This window comes from Leptonotus elevatus, chromosome 13 (genome assembly GCF_054856555.1).
Source record: "Leptonotus elevatus isolate MCC_2025b chromosome 13, RoL_Lele_1.0, whole genome shotgun sequence".
Lineage (NCBI taxonomy): Eukaryota > Metazoa > Chordata > Actinopteri > Syngnathiformes > Syngnathidae > Leptonotus > Leptonotus elevatus.
In genome coordinates this window covers 403,815-423,490 of record NC_141251.1, presented here as the reverse complement: position 1 = coordinate 423,490, position 19,676 = coordinate 403,815, and the positions used below count along the sequence as shown (strand labels likewise).

The 19,676-nt window shown below is 50.6% G+C and overlaps 1 protein-coding gene and 1 long non-coding RNA gene across 2 annotated transcripts in view; one reads left to right on the top strand and one right to left on the bottom strand.

Moving 5' to 3' along the window:
* The window catches only part of LOC147163361 (uncharacterized), a 42,732-nt gene extending 23,615 nt beyond the window's left edge, over nucleotides 1–19,117 (bottom strand). The window contains exons 1-2 of the long non-coding RNA XR_015096828.1: nucleotides 18,754–19,117; nucleotides 17,974–18,077 (exon numbers count right to left, since the gene is read on the bottom strand). This is a non-coding gene — a long non-coding RNA (uncharacterized LOC147163361). The remainder of the gene's footprint in view (nucleotides 1–17,973; nucleotides 18,078–18,753) is intronic.
* Nucleotides 6,669–13,595, top strand: cyp26c1 (cytochrome P450, family 26, subfamily C, polypeptide 1). Its single transcript, XM_086092409.1, has 7 exons — nucleotides 6,669–6,730; nucleotides 8,036–8,341; nucleotides 8,755–8,979; nucleotides 9,716–9,991; nucleotides 11,107–11,259; nucleotides 11,448–11,738; nucleotides 12,516–13,595. The coding sequence occupies exons 2-7, from the start codon at nucleotides 8,105–8,107 to the stop codon at nucleotides 12,861–12,863; spliced, it is 1,530 nt and encodes a 509-aa protein (XP_085948535.1). The 5' UTR covers nucleotides 6,669–6,730; nucleotides 8,036–8,104; the 3' UTR covers nucleotides 12,864–13,595.
* Nucleotides 19,118–19,676: the final 559 nt, after the last annotated feature.

Below are 19,676 nucleotides of genomic sequence, written 5' to 3'. Positions count from 1 at the left end.
CCAACGGAACCATCGGGTCTTCGCCACTTTGTCCTCCCACAAGTTGTCCCGCTCTTTTGGTTTCATTTCCAGTTTCCGCCATCTTCCCGCCTTCTCAATGAACCTTCCTTGAAGGTCAAACCTCCTCCTTTTGTTCCTCGAGCGCAAGATCAAACAATTTGAAGGCCGCCACTGAATGCGAACCCTCGCGCCGGCCCACCCGCTCACCTGGACACACAATCATCATCATCATCATAAACATCTTCCTCCCGCCAAGCAACGCTTTTGCTTTCCACTTTCAAGTCTGGCCTCCGTCAGCTCGCACCGTCGTCCGGCTTCCGTCCACCGCTTAACGGCGCCGAAGGGGCTCACCGGGAAAGCGGGTCCCGACCAATCCGCTACGGAACTCTTCGGATGAAAGCGTTGCTCGGAATGTTTTGACAAATTAGAAAGCGGACGCATTTCTCGGGAGCGGCCGACAGACGCGTGTTCATCGAACGGTCGCTTTCGTCTTGTGAACGTTGCCTCAATCATTTCCACCTCAATATTTGCCTTTCATTAAAATGACTTCTTTTTTCTTTTTTGTGGCAAAGTAAGAATTCTCTCTAAAAGCTTGCAGTGTGTTTCGCCGCAACTCACATTCTGCCAAACAAAAGTGAGCCGATGCCAAAAATGGAATCCCAGAAAACAAGAACAGCCGAAGTTGGACCGAAACCGATCGTCTCGACCGACGTGCCTCGGATGCTTCCGTTGAGCAGGAAGGCGGCGCGAAAGGGGCCGGCGCGCCGCAAATGCGACGGCAGCAGGCGCGTGAAAGCGCACGCGTAGGGCGGCGTGACCCCGCCCATCACGGAGCGCGCGTCCCGCTGGCTTCCCGCCGCACGCTTGACCGGAGGGCGGAGGCGACGCCGCTGGGCGCTAATCCTGTTCCAGAGGAAAGAGAGCATTAGGCCGCTCCAGCGCTCTGATCTGCCAAGCCCCGCCCACCGCGAGCGCCATCGCCACAACAACGCTCACCTTGGCCAGCGCTCCGACGCGAAAACACGTCGGGAAAGTTGCTCCATCGCATCGCGGCGGCGGGAAGACGTTGTTGCGGGATTGTCGAGATGACGCGAATGTCGGCCCCCAAAAATGGATTTGAAAGCCGCAATCGATCGACTCGTCACGAAATCACGGATGAGCGACTCGCAGGTTTCGTTTCAGCCTTTTTCAAAAATCTGCTGAAAGTGAGCAAAAGCATTTGAAACGTAGTTTTAGCGAAAAAAGTGCTAAGCTGACTCGAACGCGCTTGGCGGACGACTTTTTTTGTTTGAATTGGTGGGCGTGTCCTGACACAGCTGCACTATTCGCTGAAAATTTGCTGAGTGTTTTTGTGTGTGCGTGTTGTGGGGGGGGGGGGGGGGGGTCGTTCCGGCACCCTGGTGGTGTTTTTTTGTTGGATGATTGACAGCTTGAGAAAGCCAACTGGTAATGAAGTGCCAGTCACACACACACACACACACACACACACACACACACACACACACACACACACACACACACACACACACACACACACACACACACACGTCAACAGTTGACGTGTGTGTGTTGTCATGCATGAGCTCCTCCAATGAGGAGAAAAGAAAAGAATGATGGACAGGAGCTGCGGGGTGCGAGGGGGCGTGGCCAGCTCGGATTGACGACTCGGCGTGTCGGCCGAAAGCTTTTCCGGCGCTCACTTGACGGCATCTTTCAAAATGTCTGCCTCAGCGCGAAGGTTCAAAGGTCGGCCCATGCTCTTTGTGGCCGACGCCGGCGGACGCACAAATGGATGGATGCGTCAACGTGGGCGGGGCCACGCCGCTGACGGCAAATGAGTTTTTCTTTGCATGCCAGCGACGTTTGTTGGCAGGCAAAAGGCGGGAAATTGCTCCAATCAAGCAACAGGAAGTTCATTCGAGAGGCTGCGAGTCAGCAACGTCACACACGTCAACATTTTCCAACATTTTTGCTTTGCTGCTTTTCAAACGCAACAAATTCATCCGCTTGCCATTTGGACCAATCATTGAGAAGAAGTGTCGTCCGTCTTCCTTCCTTCGCGGGAGCTGTGCAGCATTTTCTTGCCTCAAGATTGACCTTTTTGGGTTTTTTTTGGTGCTTTGTTGGGTTCGCTCCATTTGAGCAAGCCGCTTTCCTTCCAAACGGACACTTTGTACTTGAATGAATGAATTTGTGCCTGTGAACGTGTTTGGTCCGCTGACGTTTTCATTTCTTTCGTCAGTTTGAGAAGAGGACGGAAGTTTGCTTTTGGGACTCGCTGAAGTCTGAGAGGACGACGACACGCGCGGCACGATGCATCCAATTTGCTGAGGTTCCGTGAACACAGCGCACGCACACACACACTTGTCTTTGCATCATTGTGGGGACGTCTCATTGACATGATGCATTTCTTAGCCCCTCCCTCTAACCCCAATCATGAAAAACCCAATTCAAACCTAAACTCTAAAACCAAGTCTTGAGCCTCAAAAGGAGGTCTGAATTTGTGGGGACCACCACAATGTAAGTGCAATTTCAAGTTGGGCCCCACAATGTAGCAAATACAAAAGCGCGCGCACACACATCAGAAGATTCCGCTGCGTTTGAAAGCTTGAAGCGAATTTTCTCATCAAGAAGCTCAAAGTTGCTTTCTCTCTTTTTGTCATGTTGAGGCCGAGCCGAACCTCTTACAGAAGACAACACACGCACGCACACACAAGGTGGGAAGGGGGGGGGGGGTCGGGTTCTGTGGTCTCACTTTGTGTGAGAGATAAATCACAAGCTTTAAGGTAAAGGATGAGATTGGAACACACACTCAGCTGAAAGTGTGTGCGTGCGCGTGCGCGTGCACGTGCACGTGTGGGCGTGCTGCAGATAAGTCACAGTGGCAGCTCGCTTCCGAACGTACGCGATGATGAACGAGCGAGCGCTCACCTTGACTTCATTTGTTCCATAAAAAAAAGTTACATTTACAGAACTAATCAATTTCCTCCATTGCAAAGAATTGAAATTGGTTACAAAAAAAAATAAGCTAAATATATTTAATGAAGAAAAGTGATTTCAATTCCAAGACGCAAAACAAGCAAAAACGCTCCGATAAAGGATCCAAACATCCTTCGTCACTTTCCGCTGACCAACAAAACGTCAAGAACCCTCAAACCCTCGATCCGCCAATCCCGCGTCGGCCGTCGGACGGCGCGTCGATTCCAATCCATCTGAAATACGTTTTCAGCAAACTCCGCATATTGAATCAGCGTCGAGGCGAGAAGAGCAAGCGGCGAATGCGGACGAACGTAGAAATGCGTCACGCTGTTGTGCATTTGAACGTGCCGCGTCCGTCTGGTCGCAAAGACGACTTTGCCTCTGGTTCAAGAGAGTCGGCCATTGTACGAGATTACCGTTAACGGGTTTGCCGGCAAAGGCGTGAAAGCCAAACGATGGCGTGACACGAGGAATGCGGCTGGAAAGAGCAGGTAGGAACTACTTTTATATACGGTGCAAAAAAACGGAGGGTTTCGTTCACGTGCGAAAGCATCGCGAGAGAAAAAGTAACCGAAATGCGTTGTTTACGTTTTGTAAAAAGGTTGACAACACAAAACAAACAAACAAACAAAATGATTCATCTTAGAAACTCTGCTCTTCTCAAAACAAGATCAATAAGACTTGATGTAAGAGTTTAAGTCGAGGTTAGAGGATTTCTGCAGTGTAGGAATAATGACTAGCGCCGCCGATGGTATGGAGGGGAATTACATCTGGTGCATGCGCTGAAGGTACTTCGTGTCGGCGCCGTGCGTATTGACGTCATTTTTCTACGGCGGTCCCATTTGGCCGACGTCGGACTGGTGGCCTTAAAAGTCTGCGAGAGCGAAAATGCTCACACGCACACACATTTGGGCCTAAAATCATGCATGTCGCAAGATGCTGAGTTTTTGCTGTTGTGCGACCCCTCTGGCCAAAAGCGGAATCGTTTGTGGTAGTTTTATTGTGCATTGCTTATCATAAATAGACCCCACGAAGAAAGCAAGCTGCGGGTCCCGTTTCATCCTCTTTTGCTTTTCCACCTTCTCCAATATTGATGGCGTCCTCCCGCGACGCTCGGGCAACTTTTGCGACCGTGTTATCCTTTCCTGCTCGGTATTCTGACCGCGGTCGGGGGCGGAGGGGAGATTGTCGCCAAAGTTTCGGCCCGATGGTCAAACAAAAGGAGCCCTCGGAAGACACGGGTTCGCACTGCAGTATTGTTTTGATTCTTAAAACACGTGTGGGTGAAAAATACGGCGGTTATTGTAACGCTCCAATTGGCGTCGGCATTGCGGTACCTTGAAGTCAAAATAGTTGTTAGCGTTTCCTCACAACGTAAACACGGATGATTGCATACCACTCGCGCCACTGCGTGTGTGCGTGAGTGTGCGTACAACAGGTGGTCCCCGTGCGTGTCTTCGGGGCAATATGGATGCGCTTCCTTCCCCGGCCTAAAGGACACTTCCTCTCGCCTTTGTTTACGCCTGCGTTCGAGTAAACACACACTCAGGTGGGCAGCGAGAAGTGATTTCCTGCCGTCAGGTATGCGCGCCCTCGGGTGCCGACAGGACGATTGCGTCACGCGGGTGGTCGTAATTAACGATGTTTACAAGTTGAAAATCAAATCTTTGCTTTTTTTGGGGGGTTAAATAAGCACGTTGGCGCGGGCATTGGCTGGCACCCACATCACTCACCTGGCCACGCTCTGCCTTCTAAAGCCAAGTCACACATTTGGCAGTAGAACAGAAAGATGGTGACCTGAAAATAACATTTGCATCTCACATTCAAATACTTGATTATTTGTAACTTCCTGTCAGTTTGTATCTTGATGATGACAAAAAAAAAATTTGTTTTTAGATTTTTTGTGCCAGGGATTCAAACTAGCACCCTCCAAGTCTGGAACCCTGCCATTCGTCCGCACTCGGGCCCGGAGAATAAGCGTGCCTTTGAGAAGCTCAACAGAACGGTAGCGCCGTCCCGGCCAGCGCAGGTCGCGACCCTGAGCCGCGGCCCGAACACGATCCGTCCGCCCGGCGGGGCTCGGTCTGAAAGATAAGGAAGCGGGCGGCCCCCGGGGGCCCGACAGCCCGCCGCGCCGGCCGCAACTTACTCGCTCGCTTCCACGTTCTAACCTGACAACTTTCATGTTTTCAAGTTCAAAATTGCACAAAATCCAGCAGTTGAGCTGACTGGCAAAATGTCTTCTCTGCCAAGCGGGTGCAAAAATCTGTGAAGTGAAACAAAACAAAAGCTCGCGACTCGAGTGGTCAAGCCCAACAAAACGAGGAAGTCGGGCAGGATTTCAAAATAAAAGCCCCAATATGCCGCTAGCCCAGTGAGCTTGCCGCGGCCGACGGGCCACTTCCTCCTCGTCCGTCTCGCGTGTCGCGTGTCGTCTCCCGGGAGCCAGAATTTCCTCCCGCCCCCCCGCCGTGCGGAATGCCGAGCTTCCGTAACGGATCCCGATCCGCTTCCGCTGCCAACTGACGAGCGCTCCCCAGGCTGACCGGCGGCAGGAAGTCAGACGGGTCAAGAGGCGCAGACGTCGGCGTTGACGGATCCCGACAACCCGTGGGGACCGCCTTCACTAACCAGAAGGTCTTCGCCGGCGACCGCTCGTCCGCGTTGGACAGGATTTGACATCGTCAACAAGCTTGCGAGTTCACATTTCGAGTGGATTTACAATTTTCAGCTTTCATTTGAAATCCAAGTCAAAAGATTTCATGCTGCACGTCAACATCAAAACGCCGAAAAATCACATTTGACCCGCCACATCATGCCGTTTTGGGGGGGGGCACTTCATAGTCCTTCTTGCCTGGGGTGTCTACAAACACTCACGAATGTGCGCGTGTGCGTGTGTGCGTGTGCGTGCGCGAGGCCGCCCGAGGCTGACAGCCGACGCGCATCATCCTGTGTTTACATTGCAACACTTTCTACTCACGCGTGGACCGGACAGGTCAAAGGTCAGTCTCTGATGTGCGTGTGATGTCATCCAGGTGTGCTTGAGGTCCATCCCGTGTCGCCTCAAACCAATTTCTGGGATGCAGAAAATGATGATGTCGCAGGTGGAAGAAAAGACATTTGGAGCAATTTGCCCAACATTATTTCTTGAGTTGAATCTCCCAAAATGGAATCGTGGTACGAATGCTTCAGACAATTTGTTGTCAAAAGCATCCAATGCTTGCACAGTTGGTCATCATGGCGACGTGGCGTGCAAGCCAGGCAAATGGATGACATCATAGAAAAGCCAAAAGCGGTTGTGTCGCGAGCATCTCGACGTTAGCAACGCGGCTGGCAAATATCGAATCGAAATTTGGGATCGTCTGCCATCGACAAAGACTGAAAAACGTCAAAGTAAAAAGTTGCTTTGCGTGGCGTGCAAGTGACGTCATCGTTGAGCACGTTTGAATCGTGTGAAACCAAATCTAACACATCAAAATGTAAAGATGCAAATGTGTAGAGTAACAAAGTATGAGTTACTTCGTGATGATGACGTCACGAAGATGCAAATCAATTGCCTTCCATCAACTGCAAACTTTCTCACTCATGCTCGCTCTCTCTCTTTCTCACGCACTGGGCCGTCTGCTCCGCGTGCACGCCGCCTACTTAACATATCGGCGGTGACGTCACAGGCGAAGGTGGGTCGGCAATAAAAAGGCGCGCCGGTCGTCACGTCGCTTCAAATTCGCGCTCAGACTTCAGCACGGACGAGGTAAGCACTCGCACTCGCACGCGCACGCCGCCGCACTTTGTACGCACGCGCCGCCTTGGGGTGCCGCTGGATCGGGGGGGAGGGGGGGCAGGGGGGTTGGCGACCCGCGACCGTGTACCCCCCGAAGCGTGCTCGCAAGGTGACGGACAAGACGGCGCAGGGTTTGGAATGGTTGACGCCGGCGCATCCGTCCGCTTCCAGCGTGCACGCGCGCACACGTCGTCTTGGCGCCTGCGGCGCGTGCTCGTCGCAGGGGGCCCGATGCGCGCCAGCTTTCTCTTTCTTATCTCATATCTATATTTGCGTGCGTGCGTGCGTGCGTGGGAAAAGGCAAGCGCCTAATAATTAGTTGAACAAGTTTGGAGTATTTCTTTTCACTTTTCACTTTTCACTTGCCGACATTTGCAAAGAACGCGCGTGTACTTTCTACTCCTTCATTTGTCACAATAATAAAACGTTCAACCCAAGCTGATGACGTAAAAGTAGCATCAAAAGTTGGAATCAAATAAAATGGTGATTTTGTTGACGTAGCAAATGAGCAAACAAGTGACCGCATGCGCTGCCTGCATTTTATTGCACTTAAGTCCAACTTTTCATGCTCCTTTTTTTCATGTCCTTGTTTGTTCGTTTTTTGCTCGTGTATTTGAAGAAGAATTAGTCACATGTGACTTTTGTAACATAGTGGATTGTTTTACTACAAACAAGACAATCCATTGTTTAAGATGTACTTTTATTAAGTAGACTGGGGGGGGGGGGGGTGATCTCTTGCATTGTGTGAACACTCGATGCTTCTTTCGATGTAGCGGACTTTGGCAGTCCCTAAAACGTGGGAATTGTGAATGATGATTCCCGACTCCCTCGTCACCATCACAAAGATTTTGGACAGCTGCACTGATTTTTATTTGATTTGTACTATTTTTGTGGATTGTTTAGAAAGGCCAAATTTGAAGAATTGAAAAAGTTGTATTTAACTTGATACGACTTTTCAGTTTGGAATCTTTCGTTCATTTCCCAATCGCTACTTTTGTATTTTTGGGGTTACGTCTTGCGGACGAAGATCCGTTCAGTTTTAATCAACTTCCCGTAAGCGCTCATTTTGCTGAGCAATCGACGGATTGAAGTTTTGCCTTGAAATATTGACGGTTGACGATTGCCGAGTGACGGACGCTCAAAATTCATCGACTGCGCATGAGGAGCAAAATCTTCGTATCGTTCCTTCTTGACTTCATTCAAGGAATCCAATGCGCACTTTCGCTTCTCCAAAGTATGTTCTTGTGTTCTTGTCCTTTTCGTGCGTGCGTGAAGGCGCGCCGCAGCCGTCCGAGGGGAAGAAGGCGCGAGTGTGGCTGCTTTCCCGTGCGGGACGAGGACGACATGTTGCCCGCTTGGCACTTGGCTGACGTGCGGGCGCTGACGGGCGCCGTGGCGTGGCCGCTGTGGGCGTGGCCGCTGTGGGCGTGGCCGCTGTGGGCGCTCCTGGCGCTGACGCTCACGCGGATCCTGTGGACTTTGCGATGGAGGCTGACCAGGGACCCCCGGAACCCGCTGCCCCTGCCCCAGGGTTCCATGGGCTGGCCTGTGGTCGGAGAGACGCTGCACTGGCTGGTCCAGGTGAGCGCGCGCCAAAACACGTTTTGGACACGACCGCAAAGTTCTGCAAAACGGACGGGAGATTCCCCCCCAAAAATTGAGAGTAATTCAATGGAAAAATATTGAATATGATCAGATTGAAGCAGAAATATTTTGTCGACTCGCACGTTTTCCATCATAGCGACCATTTTTCATTTGGACTTGTTGGCAAAAAGCGGCGCTTCAAGTGCTTTATGATGCAGTAAACGAGAGAAATCGCAAAGACTCCATTGAGCGGCAACGATTCGATGATCGACAAATGTTTTGGGAGTCGATTGACGTTTGGCGATCGTGTCGAACTTCAAATGAAGCAAAAATCTCCAACTTCTCAAGTCCAGACTGATTGTCTTTTGTCTCTCGGCGACGGGGCTCATTTGTTACGTCGGTGTCCGCAGGGCTCCGACTTCCACGTCTGCCGGCGGCGGCGCCACGGCAACGTGTTCAAGACGCACCTCCTGGGCAAACCCGTCATCCGGGTGACGGGCGCCGAAAACATCCGCAAGATCCTGATGGGCGAGCACAGCCTGGTGTGCACGCAATGGCCGCAGAGCACGCGCATCATCCTGGGACCCAACACGCTCGTCAACTCCACCGGCGACGCCCACAAGAGGAAGAGGAAGGTACGGGGGCGAGGAAGTCCCTTAGGACGACTTTACACATTTCGTGTTAGTGGTGCAAAAATCAAGCAAGTCAGGTGGCGTCGAGTTTCGTCTCTGCTTCAGCAAGTAGTCGTACACGGTTCGACCCGCCGGGGGGTATTTTGAAGAAAAAACCCACAATGTTTGATTTCGTGGAGAACGGCAGAAATGCGAGAGTATTTCACTGCGAGCATTTAAACAATTTCGAACTTCAAATATTCTCTCGGCTTTCAATTGATCATCAAAATAGTCGTCAATTAATGCGATCATCAATGACTTGCTGATGAATGGATTCATGGTTGAACCTCGAATGATGACCTCATGAGAGCAAGTCGACGGCAAACAATTGATCAGCAGCTTGCAGCCGAGACTGGAGGAGTCACAGAAAGGCAATCAAGTGGAAACGTGGTCCATTTTCAGCTTCAGCAATTTCAATACAAAAACAATCAACAGCCTATCGCGGCTGCTCACCATGCATACCACCACCCGCACTCTCCATGCCAGCCAGCGATTTTACTAACGCGTTTGTTCGCACAGGTTTCCCTTGATCCTTTTTTTTTTTCCAATTCAGCGACCCAAACAACACAAGCACTCAATGCAGAATCGGTACCAATGTCCCGCTTTGTTGTTCCGCCAAATCAACAAGACGCGTCAGGCTTGCGTCACGTGGGGAAGGTTTTGCGATTCGCCGTCACGGTGACGTGGCGTGTTTGTTCAGGTGCTGGCGAAAGTGTTCAGCAGAGGCGCCCTGGAGTCGTACCTGCCGCGTCTGCAGGAGGCGGTGCGCCGCCAGGTGGCCGAGTGGTGCGCGCGGCCCGACGCCGTGGACGTGTACGGCGCCGCCAAGCTGCTGACGTTCCGCATCGCCGCGCGCGTCCTGCTGGGGCTGCAGCTGGACGAGGAGCGCGTGGTCTACCTGGGCGCCATCTTCGAGCAGCTGATGGACAACCTCTTCTCGCTTCCCGTGGACGCGCCGCTCAGCGGCCTGCGAAAGGTCCGCCCTCCGCCATTCTTCACTTGCATTTTCAATTAGCCGCTGACAATCGAATCCATTCACGGGAAACGATCGTGATTATTGAAAACACTTATTGTGGCCTCAAAAAAAATTGTTGTAAATAAATGAGTGCTGTCAAAGTTCACGCGTTAATTGATGAATTCATCACAAAAAATGATCGCATGAATCATGAATTAACGCAGATTAATCGCATTCATTTTGACCTGAGATGATCCTTCATGGCGTGACGGCGGTTGGCTACGTTTAAGCTAGCACGTGTTGTGTTTGAGCAATAAACGTCATTTCATGCATTCAAGTCAAGCATTTAATGAATGTTTGCGTGTCAAAACCATCGGGGTCCTTTTTTTTTCGCGTTAAATTATGCAAGTAATGAAATGATTCGAAAAAGAGGAGGATGAGCGAGTGCAGTTGAAGACGTCCTCAGGACATGAAATGTCAAAAGAATGAACACAAACGCTGCTCTGCAAATCTGGAGGGGGAGAAAAGCGATGAATCGCGATTCATCGAAATTCTAAGTTGTGATGAATCGGATTTAAAAACGTAAGCGTTTGACAGCTCGAAAATAAAGAGTATAGAGAGTATAAAAAGTGGATTTCAACTTACAGCGCTGGCACTTGGTACGAGCCGCGTTGTTAATGCGCTTCTTTTTTCACCTCCATTCCAACAAGATTCCACAGATCACGACTTGGTCATATTTCGCTGCTTTGGTCCGACAAGCAATTTGGTCGCTGTTGTTGAAATAACACGTTGACGCAACAAAAAACACAGAAACGCCAAACGCTCCTTCTGAGATGCGCGCCGACAGCGACCCATGACCTTTGATGGGACAACTGGCCCCTGCCAACATGTCCGCCATGTCCGGTGTGTCCATGCGATGTCCATGGTTGAGTTTTACAAACTGCCGTGGTTTTTATCAACTCAGGTTGCCAAACTTGCGGGCCACGCAAACCCGATTCCATTCAGGAAATCCAAGTCGGTCTGGTTTCCTATTTTTGTATTTTCATTTTGTTCATGACGATCGAACGTGGAAGTCCAAAAGCATTTGACGTCCCGCGTTCCTCTTGGACGTTCACCAGCGTTCTTGTTCCTGGCAGGGAATCAAAGCCCGAGAGATCCTGCACGCCAACATGGAGAAGATCATCGCGGAGAAGATGGAGCACAAGCACGGCGACCATCTGGACGCCTTCGACTACATGTTGTCCGGCGCCAAGGAGCACGGCCTGGACCTCAGCATCCAGGAGCTCAAGGTGCGCTCGCGCCGGCAACTCCACGTTGTCCTCAGGCTTTCTTAAGAATTGCTTTTAAGATTTGGATGAGGACAACGTGGAGGCGGTTTTCCTTTCGAATGACCCGAGAGGCGCTGCAGAAGTTTAGGTCAGGATGTTTTCCGATTTTGACAGTGGTCCCAAGCAAAAGTTGTGGTTCTGGCTTGCAGGAAACGGCGGTGGAGTTGATCTTCGCCGCCCACTACACCACCGCCAGCGCGTCAACGTCGCTGCTGCTGCAGCTCCTCTGCCACCCGCCGGTGGTGCGACGCCTTAAAGTCGAGCTGGACTCTGAAGGCCTCGCGGGCGCCGGAGACGCTGGCCAAAGTCCTCGGCCCGACTTGAGCCTGGACAAGCTGAGCCGGCTGCGCTACTTGGATTGCGTCATCAAAGAGGTTCTGCGCTTCTTGCCGCCGGTTTCTGGAGGCTACCGGACCGCCCTGCAGACTTTTGAGTTGGACGTAAGTAAGCGTCCGTTCAGCGTTCGTACCCGTAAATCAGAGCTGGTGACTCAACGGTCGGTTTGTGAGCAGCGCCGCGTTGCCGTGCGGATCTTTGAGAAGGCCCCACGGCGGCCCCCTCATCCTTAAATGCCCCTCGGCTGCCCCCGGCGTGCCCCCAATTTGCGCAGGAGGCTTTGTGAAGATGAAAACGACTGCCGAGGAATTCCCACAAGACTATTGTGGTCCACATTGGGCTATTGGTGCTGGTCTTTCTCAGGCTAGAACCGGTCCATAGTGCACAAACGTCATTGTGTCTGTTCACTCAAGCTGATCTTTGCGAAGCTTGAACTCGCAAAGCCCGGCGAGCTAATTGGGCCGGAGTTAAGAAAAAGCTGCCGTCAAAAGGAGAAAAAGCACAAGAGACGACAACAAGTTCGCTCTTGCGGCTTCTTTCCAAACGCAAGCTCGGCCCACTCAAATGTTGACTTCTGGAACGACCACGTTCTTGGTGCGAGTTTTGTATCAGAATCCTCCGTGAAACATTTGAAAGCATTTGTCTGGTTCCACTTTGACAAAAGGTGCGCAAAATGGAGACGCTTGTCCGATCGGAGGCTTTTTCCTTTTCACGCTGCAAACGTTTGGCACTCCACAATTTGCACAAGAATAACCCAATCGTGTGTTTTGCCCCTCAATGAACACGATTAAAGATGGCGTTGTTTGCGATGAATTCATCTTCAACGCACGTCAGAAACGTGCCGGTAACGTCGCGCTGTCCGTACGTGTTTGTGCTCGCAGGGCTACCAGGTCCCCAAAGGCTGGAGCGTCATGTACAGCATCAGGGACACGCACGAGACCGCCGCCGTCTTCCGAGCCCCGGAACTCTTTGATCCGGACCGCTTTGGGCCGGAGCGCGAGGAGAACCGCTCGTCCCGCTTCAGCTACGTGCCCTTCGGCGGCGGCGTGCGCAGCTGCGTGGGCAAGGAACTGGCCCAGATGGTCCTAAAGACTCTGGCTGTGGAACTGGTGGCCACGTGCAAATGGACCCTGGCCACCCGGGACGTCCCCAAAATGCAGACGGTGCCCATCGTGCACCCGGTCAACGGACTGCACGTGCGCTTCACGCAGAACCAGCCGCTTCGCTAAGACCGACCGGCCCCGAAGACCCGCACGGGGGTCGGTCTTTGTCTGCTGATATCAACTTGTCATCACACCTAGCAAGAGGCAGGTTCCGCTTTTCAGGACTGCGTCCACTCCAAAATGCGTCCGTCTCATTTGGAAGGCTTGCACTCCCGCAACATTCACACCTCATTCTCACCTGAGCAACACCTTCGCACCTGATGCCATTCATGACTGATATCAACACATTCACACACACCAAATACGATATCAACAAACCTTCGCACCCGATGTCAATCCACATTCACAGCGGAACTTAATGAACACGCCTTCGCACCCGATGTCAAAACAGATTCGCATCAAATAATAACACGTTCACAGCAGCTTTAAACGATTTGATACCTGATCATGACAACGTAGCATCACACCTGATGTCAAGCCGCATTCACACCCGGTTATAGAAATGTGACGCGAACACGGCTTCAAACAGCCGCCATCAACACGTTCGCACCTGAAGCGGATCTCGGCATGCTCGCGGGAGGCATCGGGACGGTTGGGCGGGACCGGTGAGCGGGAGGAAGTGACGTGGTTGACGGGCGTTGACGTCGCAATAAGGTGTGCGTTTCCGATCAGACCTAAAAACTACGACGACGACGATGATGATGATGATGATGATGATGGTTACAAATAATCCCCCGAAGGAGTTAGCACTTTCTCAACTTTGTTTATTTACTCTTTGTATGCGTGTGTGTGTGTAGATTGTGTAGATGCTGTACAGTTCTGTTAATGAACAATTATGTTTTCACCAGGTGACTTTTTGTCTTTATGTGCACACACACACACACACACACACGCACACACACACACACTTTGGAATGTAAAAGCATGTGTGCGTTCATGTTTATATGTGTCGTGTGTTTGTGTGCGTGTGATAAATGTGAGCATGCCATGTGCGTGCGTGCGTGCGTGCGTGCGTGCGTGCGTGTGTGCGTGCGTGCGTGCGTGCGTGCGCGCAGCAGGCCTAACGAAGCGAGCGTCGGGGGCCCGCCGAGCCGTGCCAAGGTCGCTATGTGATGGACTCGCAGTGGCTGCGAACTTGGCGCCGTTTTCAAGTGGGAGTTCAGCACGGTGCCACCCGGCCACCCACCGGGGTCAGTGGCCGGTCAGCTGATGGGGGCGGGGCTTGTGCAGGGATTTTTGGCCTGGGGACGGCGGAGGGAGCAACAAAAGCGCACGCTGGCCACGCCACGCGTTACGCAACTGACCATAGTTGGTTTCAGCCTCAAACACAACACAGAAAAGAAAAAAAAGCAAACATCCTTTCAAACACATCAATTCAGTGAGAAAAGGAAGAGGCGGTCCGATTGGTGGCTCGTGAGCGCATGGAGGGAAAACGTTCAACGGCAGCGTGGCGGCAGATGAGCGCAACGGGAACGTTGCCCAATGCCCGACCGGTGGCAGAAAAGCGGCACGTCCACGGCAGATTGGTGGCATTTGGAGGGAGAATATTGGAAGGTCAAATGTCGATTGTTGGCCGGTAAATGACAGCTGAGTAACCGCTTAGCGGAACGCGCGGTTGTTGTCGTCTCAAGTGCACGATTGAAGCCAAAGTGATTTCCAAGTTCAGCGAGTGAAGTCAGAGCAACGCCGGAGGGGAGGAAGAGGAGGAGGAGGATGAAGAGCGAGCGGGGCCACACAGCTGTACAGCATGTAATTATCGGCTTTGTCAGACAACATCTGTTAAGTCGGCATTCCGGGACGACCGGCCGAGCGCCGGCGACCAAGCTCACCCGCCGCGTTTCGCGCACGACGCTTCACCCTGCGGGTCACCGGGTCAAAGCTGCCGTCGGTGGACTTGAACCAGAACATGACCTCTGACCTTCCCAGATCGTCTCAGGCCCAAACAAGTTCAGCGCAACAAAGCCGTCGATCCGACCGTCGAAGATCTCAAAGGTCGCGGCGGGGTTATCGTGGAAGCGCGTTGACGATGAAGACGACACGTTCAAGGTCACGCCCCGCAGGCGCGGCAAACCACATAAGTGGCGTGTTCACACCTCGACGTTCTTCCTGTTGTCCTTTCGACGGGTTACTCGAGGTCAAGCTGTTGTCGATGCTCGCGCAAATCAATCAAACGCGAGACAAACTTGCACGCAAACGTTGTCAAACCTTCGCAAGGCCACAAAATTCCAGCACATCTTTAGAAAAGTCACAACAATTGGAATAAAAGAACCACAACGACAATGAGAATGGAATACAGCTGCAAATCATTCAATAAACAGCTGTCCGTTACTTTTACTAATAATCAACAAAACGGATTTGAATAAAAAAACGTTTTTATTTCCATTCCAAAAACAGGTTCTTATTTCCCAAAATTCAGAAATGGATTGTGAGGAAGTTATTGGTTTGATCCCAACGGGAGAAAATTGTCAAAAACGTTTTCCAAAAGTAAATGCAAACGTCTTGTTTTTTCACAAAGGTCGTTTTCGCCCCAATTATTATTTTTTTATTCTGAACGTGTGGACAATTGTTGGTGAAATAAGAGTTCTAAAATGCGTCAATTCATTTGATAATCAATTAGTAGTTTGCACTTTTCATAATGAATTTGTTCCTGAAAGTCCGACTAAAACCAAAAGCTACGACATCCAAAGCAACAATGGATAGAAAATAAAAGTTAGAATGAGAAATTTGCATACGAAGACGAGCGTCCAAAAAGCGTCAATGAGTGAAAACGTGGACAAATAAACATTTCACATCTTTTCATCCGACGAAGTCACGCGACTGCGGACGGTTCAAATGTTGCTTGCGCTCGCTCGCACCAGGGCCACGTCTCGCCGAAAGCTAAGAGTTGCCGTGGCGACGGCTCCCCCGTCTTCCTCGGCCCGACTATCCTCACGTGAATATCGGGCCTGATGCGTCAGGCGTTGCTGTGCAAGGCGGAGAAAGTTTGCGAGATTTGGAATTCTTCTGTGCCAGCAAGAAGCTCAAGTCGGCATTTCCTGCACGTCCAGATCAGACGGGACGCTTTTATTTTGTTGGCTTTGACCAACAACAACAACCTCAAATCGCTCAAATCAACATTGTTGCTGCGATGGTTTTCGTTTTGAAGTGATCCGTGTCCAAATCCAAATGTGGTAACCACGGCAACCGTCTGACACGCCGCTCAGATTAAGGGTCCGCTCGCAGCTCGCAGCTCGCAGCCGTTGACGCTAACGGGCGCGTCGGCGCGTAATAAACGAAGCCCGAACGTCGGGCCCGCGACTTGTCGGGACGCATTTTTCCCAGGAAGTTGGTCTGCGTGCCGCATTCCAGCGAGCGGTTCAAGAGTTCACCTCATTCATGAACCCGGTCCGGCGGGGCTGACGGAGGTGCTTCGCGTCTCCACCTCTCGCAGGTGTTTTCACTTATTCTGCCCGAGTGCAGCGCGTGGGCGTGGCCGGGCTGCGGCGCTCTAAGACCCGAGGCGGGCGTGCGCGCCGTCCCTGCTGCGTCTCGCCCGACCTCCTTCCGAGGCGGGCGAGCACCTGCGGTGGCCTGCAGGCACGCACGTGCTCGCTCCTTCCTTCCTCCGCTCACAATATTTGACTTCACTTGAGGTTAAAGGCCGATTGGTGGCGAGTACGCGGAAGAGAAGAGTGTTAGCGGCGGGTCAGTGACAGGGAATCGTTGCAGATTTGGCGAGCTGTGCCCGAACGGGTGATGACTTGAATTGAGATGACAATTGGTTGTCGAGAAGGAACGCGGAATCCACATTTTCAGCTTCCGGTCAGAACCGCTCACGGCTGTCAGAGGACATGTGGCGAGTGCACATGCGTGAACGAAACATACGTGGTCCATTCGAGCGAGCGAGCGAGCGAGCGAGCGGCTACGGCGAACACCTCGCCGTTGGCCAGCTAACGTTATGCTAGCAACCAACAAAAGGAAGCTCGTAAAGTCGGATGCCACAAATCAGTTTAGCGCTAGCTAGGATGATGCTAGCAGCAACCGAGATGGGTTTCTAATGAGTCCAAAGGCAAAAACCTTCCTGGGTTCTGCCACTGGCCAGCGTACGGCGTGGGATGCTGGAGGTTCAAGTCAACTAACGAGGCAATCCTTTTGTGTTGGTGCGGCAATGTAGGCTACACTCCGATATGTTGGAATGAAATATGCAAATGTGAATATGGTTTGCTTTGTAAACATGCTCACGATGAAGCGCTCCAGTGGCCATTTTCTTTCAATTGGATTGACTCATTCCCGAATAGTGAAGGTGGATCTTCGGTGCGAGCGCAACAGATTAGCGTCCGGCCGACTGCCGCCAAGCGACATCACGCGCGTCTTCGCACCTCGCCGTGGCCGGCAAAATTGTCACAATTGGGGAAGGGCAGCGGGAACGGGGAAGGTCCTGACGGGGAAGGTCCTGACGGCATTCCCGCGTGTGGCTTTGTGCCGGTCGGCGGCGCCCGGGCCAGTCTAAGCAGTGAGAGGTCGCCAACTCCGCGTTCGTCCAACGGCGAGATAGGTGACACGGCGGCGGTGATAGCGACGCTTGGGAAGGAAGGACCACAAACGGAGGCGGCGACTTGTTCCGGATCATTGGCTGCCGTTTTGCCAAAGGCGGCCTTAGACACCTTCATCATCGGCCTCATCATCATCACTTTGCCCCTGCCGTGTCCCGTGCTTGCACTTGGCTTGTTGAAAAGCAAGTGACGAGATATTTCAAGGCGCACGCACTTACACACTTGTAACGTCAAAAATGTGATTACGGCAACCCAAGTGGACAAAATGAAGACTGCAGCTCACATACTGATTGCTGGCAATTCAGTGGAGGCTTCAAACTCTAAAACACTTACAGTACAAATAAAAGCACAAATGCTGGGATGCTAATTTTTGTCAAACGTGTCTGACGTAACGCTTGCACTAAACAAGGCAAAACCGTCAACCGAGCAAAAGAATGTTTCTAGCTTTTTCCATTCTTTGGTGATCAGCAGTACAACAAGTGAGCTTGACGCTAAATTGTCTTTGATTTTGGAACACTTTTCAACTCTCAAACACAAAAACAAGTCCAGTTATCAACAAGCCACGTTGTTAGCGTACATCAGCGCAGGTGCACTTTGAACTACAGGAGTCGCTCAAAAAAAAGAAACTGTAAAAAAAAACTCACCCTGAGCAATAAACGTCAATTGAATGGAAGACACGGCCAAGCTCACTCGCGCTCAAACCGCTGCTCGAAGCTTCTGCAGGGAAAATAGACGTCCTTTTTCCACACTGAAAGAAACAACAACAAGTTGGCTAAGTCAAAATTCCAATGAACAAGGAAAATTGGGTATTCAACAAATCTTACTTATTACAACTTGTACTGAAACTCACCTCCAGTACAGAAAGAAAAACAACTTGCTTGCTTTGTTGCACAAACTAACATTGTTGCTATACATGTTGCTCATTTACATTTTTCACGTTTTCTGACAGTGTAGGATGATCCTACACTGGATTGGTCGCCTGTCGATCGCAGGACAAACAAGTCAGTCAAGGAGAAGTCAACTCAGTGAAGCACTACACTAACTGGTCTGGAAATCAAACCTTGCAAGTACCAACTTTTGAGTGTAGACAAACCTGGAGCAATGGCGCCATCTGCAGGCAGCCTTGGTAGCTGCACGCACACTTTTTTTTTTTTTTACAAGCACCAAATCCGAGAAAATAATTGTTGTTTCATGCCGTTTGTAATATTTAAGTTTCGAAAATGAATATGTCTTTGAGTGTTGTCTTCTGTTTGTCTTAAAGAATAAGTTTAAAGAAAAATGGCATTCATGATTGCACGGTGTCATGTACTTTAATTCGTCTAAATAAAGTTCAGTTAAACCGTAATGTAAAAACAAAACTAAAAAACATTAGTCAATCCGTAAATTAAACTAAAAATACAGTATAAATGAATGAACGATTTTACCTTCAATTTGTTTGTCCACGGGGGTTCCTTCGGTTCCGTTCCGCGTCGCCTCGTTATTGAAAGTTGGCTGATGTAATAATAATAATACAATTAATCAATAAAAACAAGTCGTTCGTTAGCATTGCACTTTTGTGCTGTTAGCGTCACTAAGCTAATTGTCCGTTGACTTCAATGAACATATGCTAGCTGGCACATGCACACGTACGTTACCCTCACCCACGTTCACGCTGCTCACAAGAGCTTTAGTGACAATCTTGTAACAAAAAGGTGGGGATAGGATTCATATGTGAGTGTTTATGATGCCCACGAACAATTTATTGATAGCTTACGTCGTCATGGTGACACTTAGTGTTCCTTATCTTAACTCAAGTGTATTCCCCGTACACAGAGGTTACTTCCGTTCAATCGCACTGCCTTTCAAAGTAAGACCGGATGTTCACGCTTTTACATTTTCCACATTGTGTTTTACATTTTTATCATGCAAAATTATGCAAATAGTAATTTATAAAATGTCTACTTATAGTCAGAATTTATAATCCAAATGAATTTTTGAAAATGACTACTCAAGAAAAATAATGTTTTACTTGATTGAAACCAGTTTCATCAAACCAGTGGGTGGAAGCAACAACGGTCAAAATAACAACTCAAAGATTGGACTAAAATACAAATATGGAGCCGCCTCTGCCATCAGAAATGCAATGGGAAGGGAGAGATTGGCAGCGAAGCGAGGCAGGAGGAACTAGGAATGTTTTGGGGGAATGAGACGATTGCTCCTTGACGTCATCATTTGATGCAGACATCTCTTCAAAAAGACTGAAGAACGGGAAAGAGGAACAAAATGAATCCAACAGTAGGTGGCGCTCGTGTGTCACATGCCTTGAAGGCTCTTCTGTCTGTGTTTGACTTGGACCGCGAACAGCGTT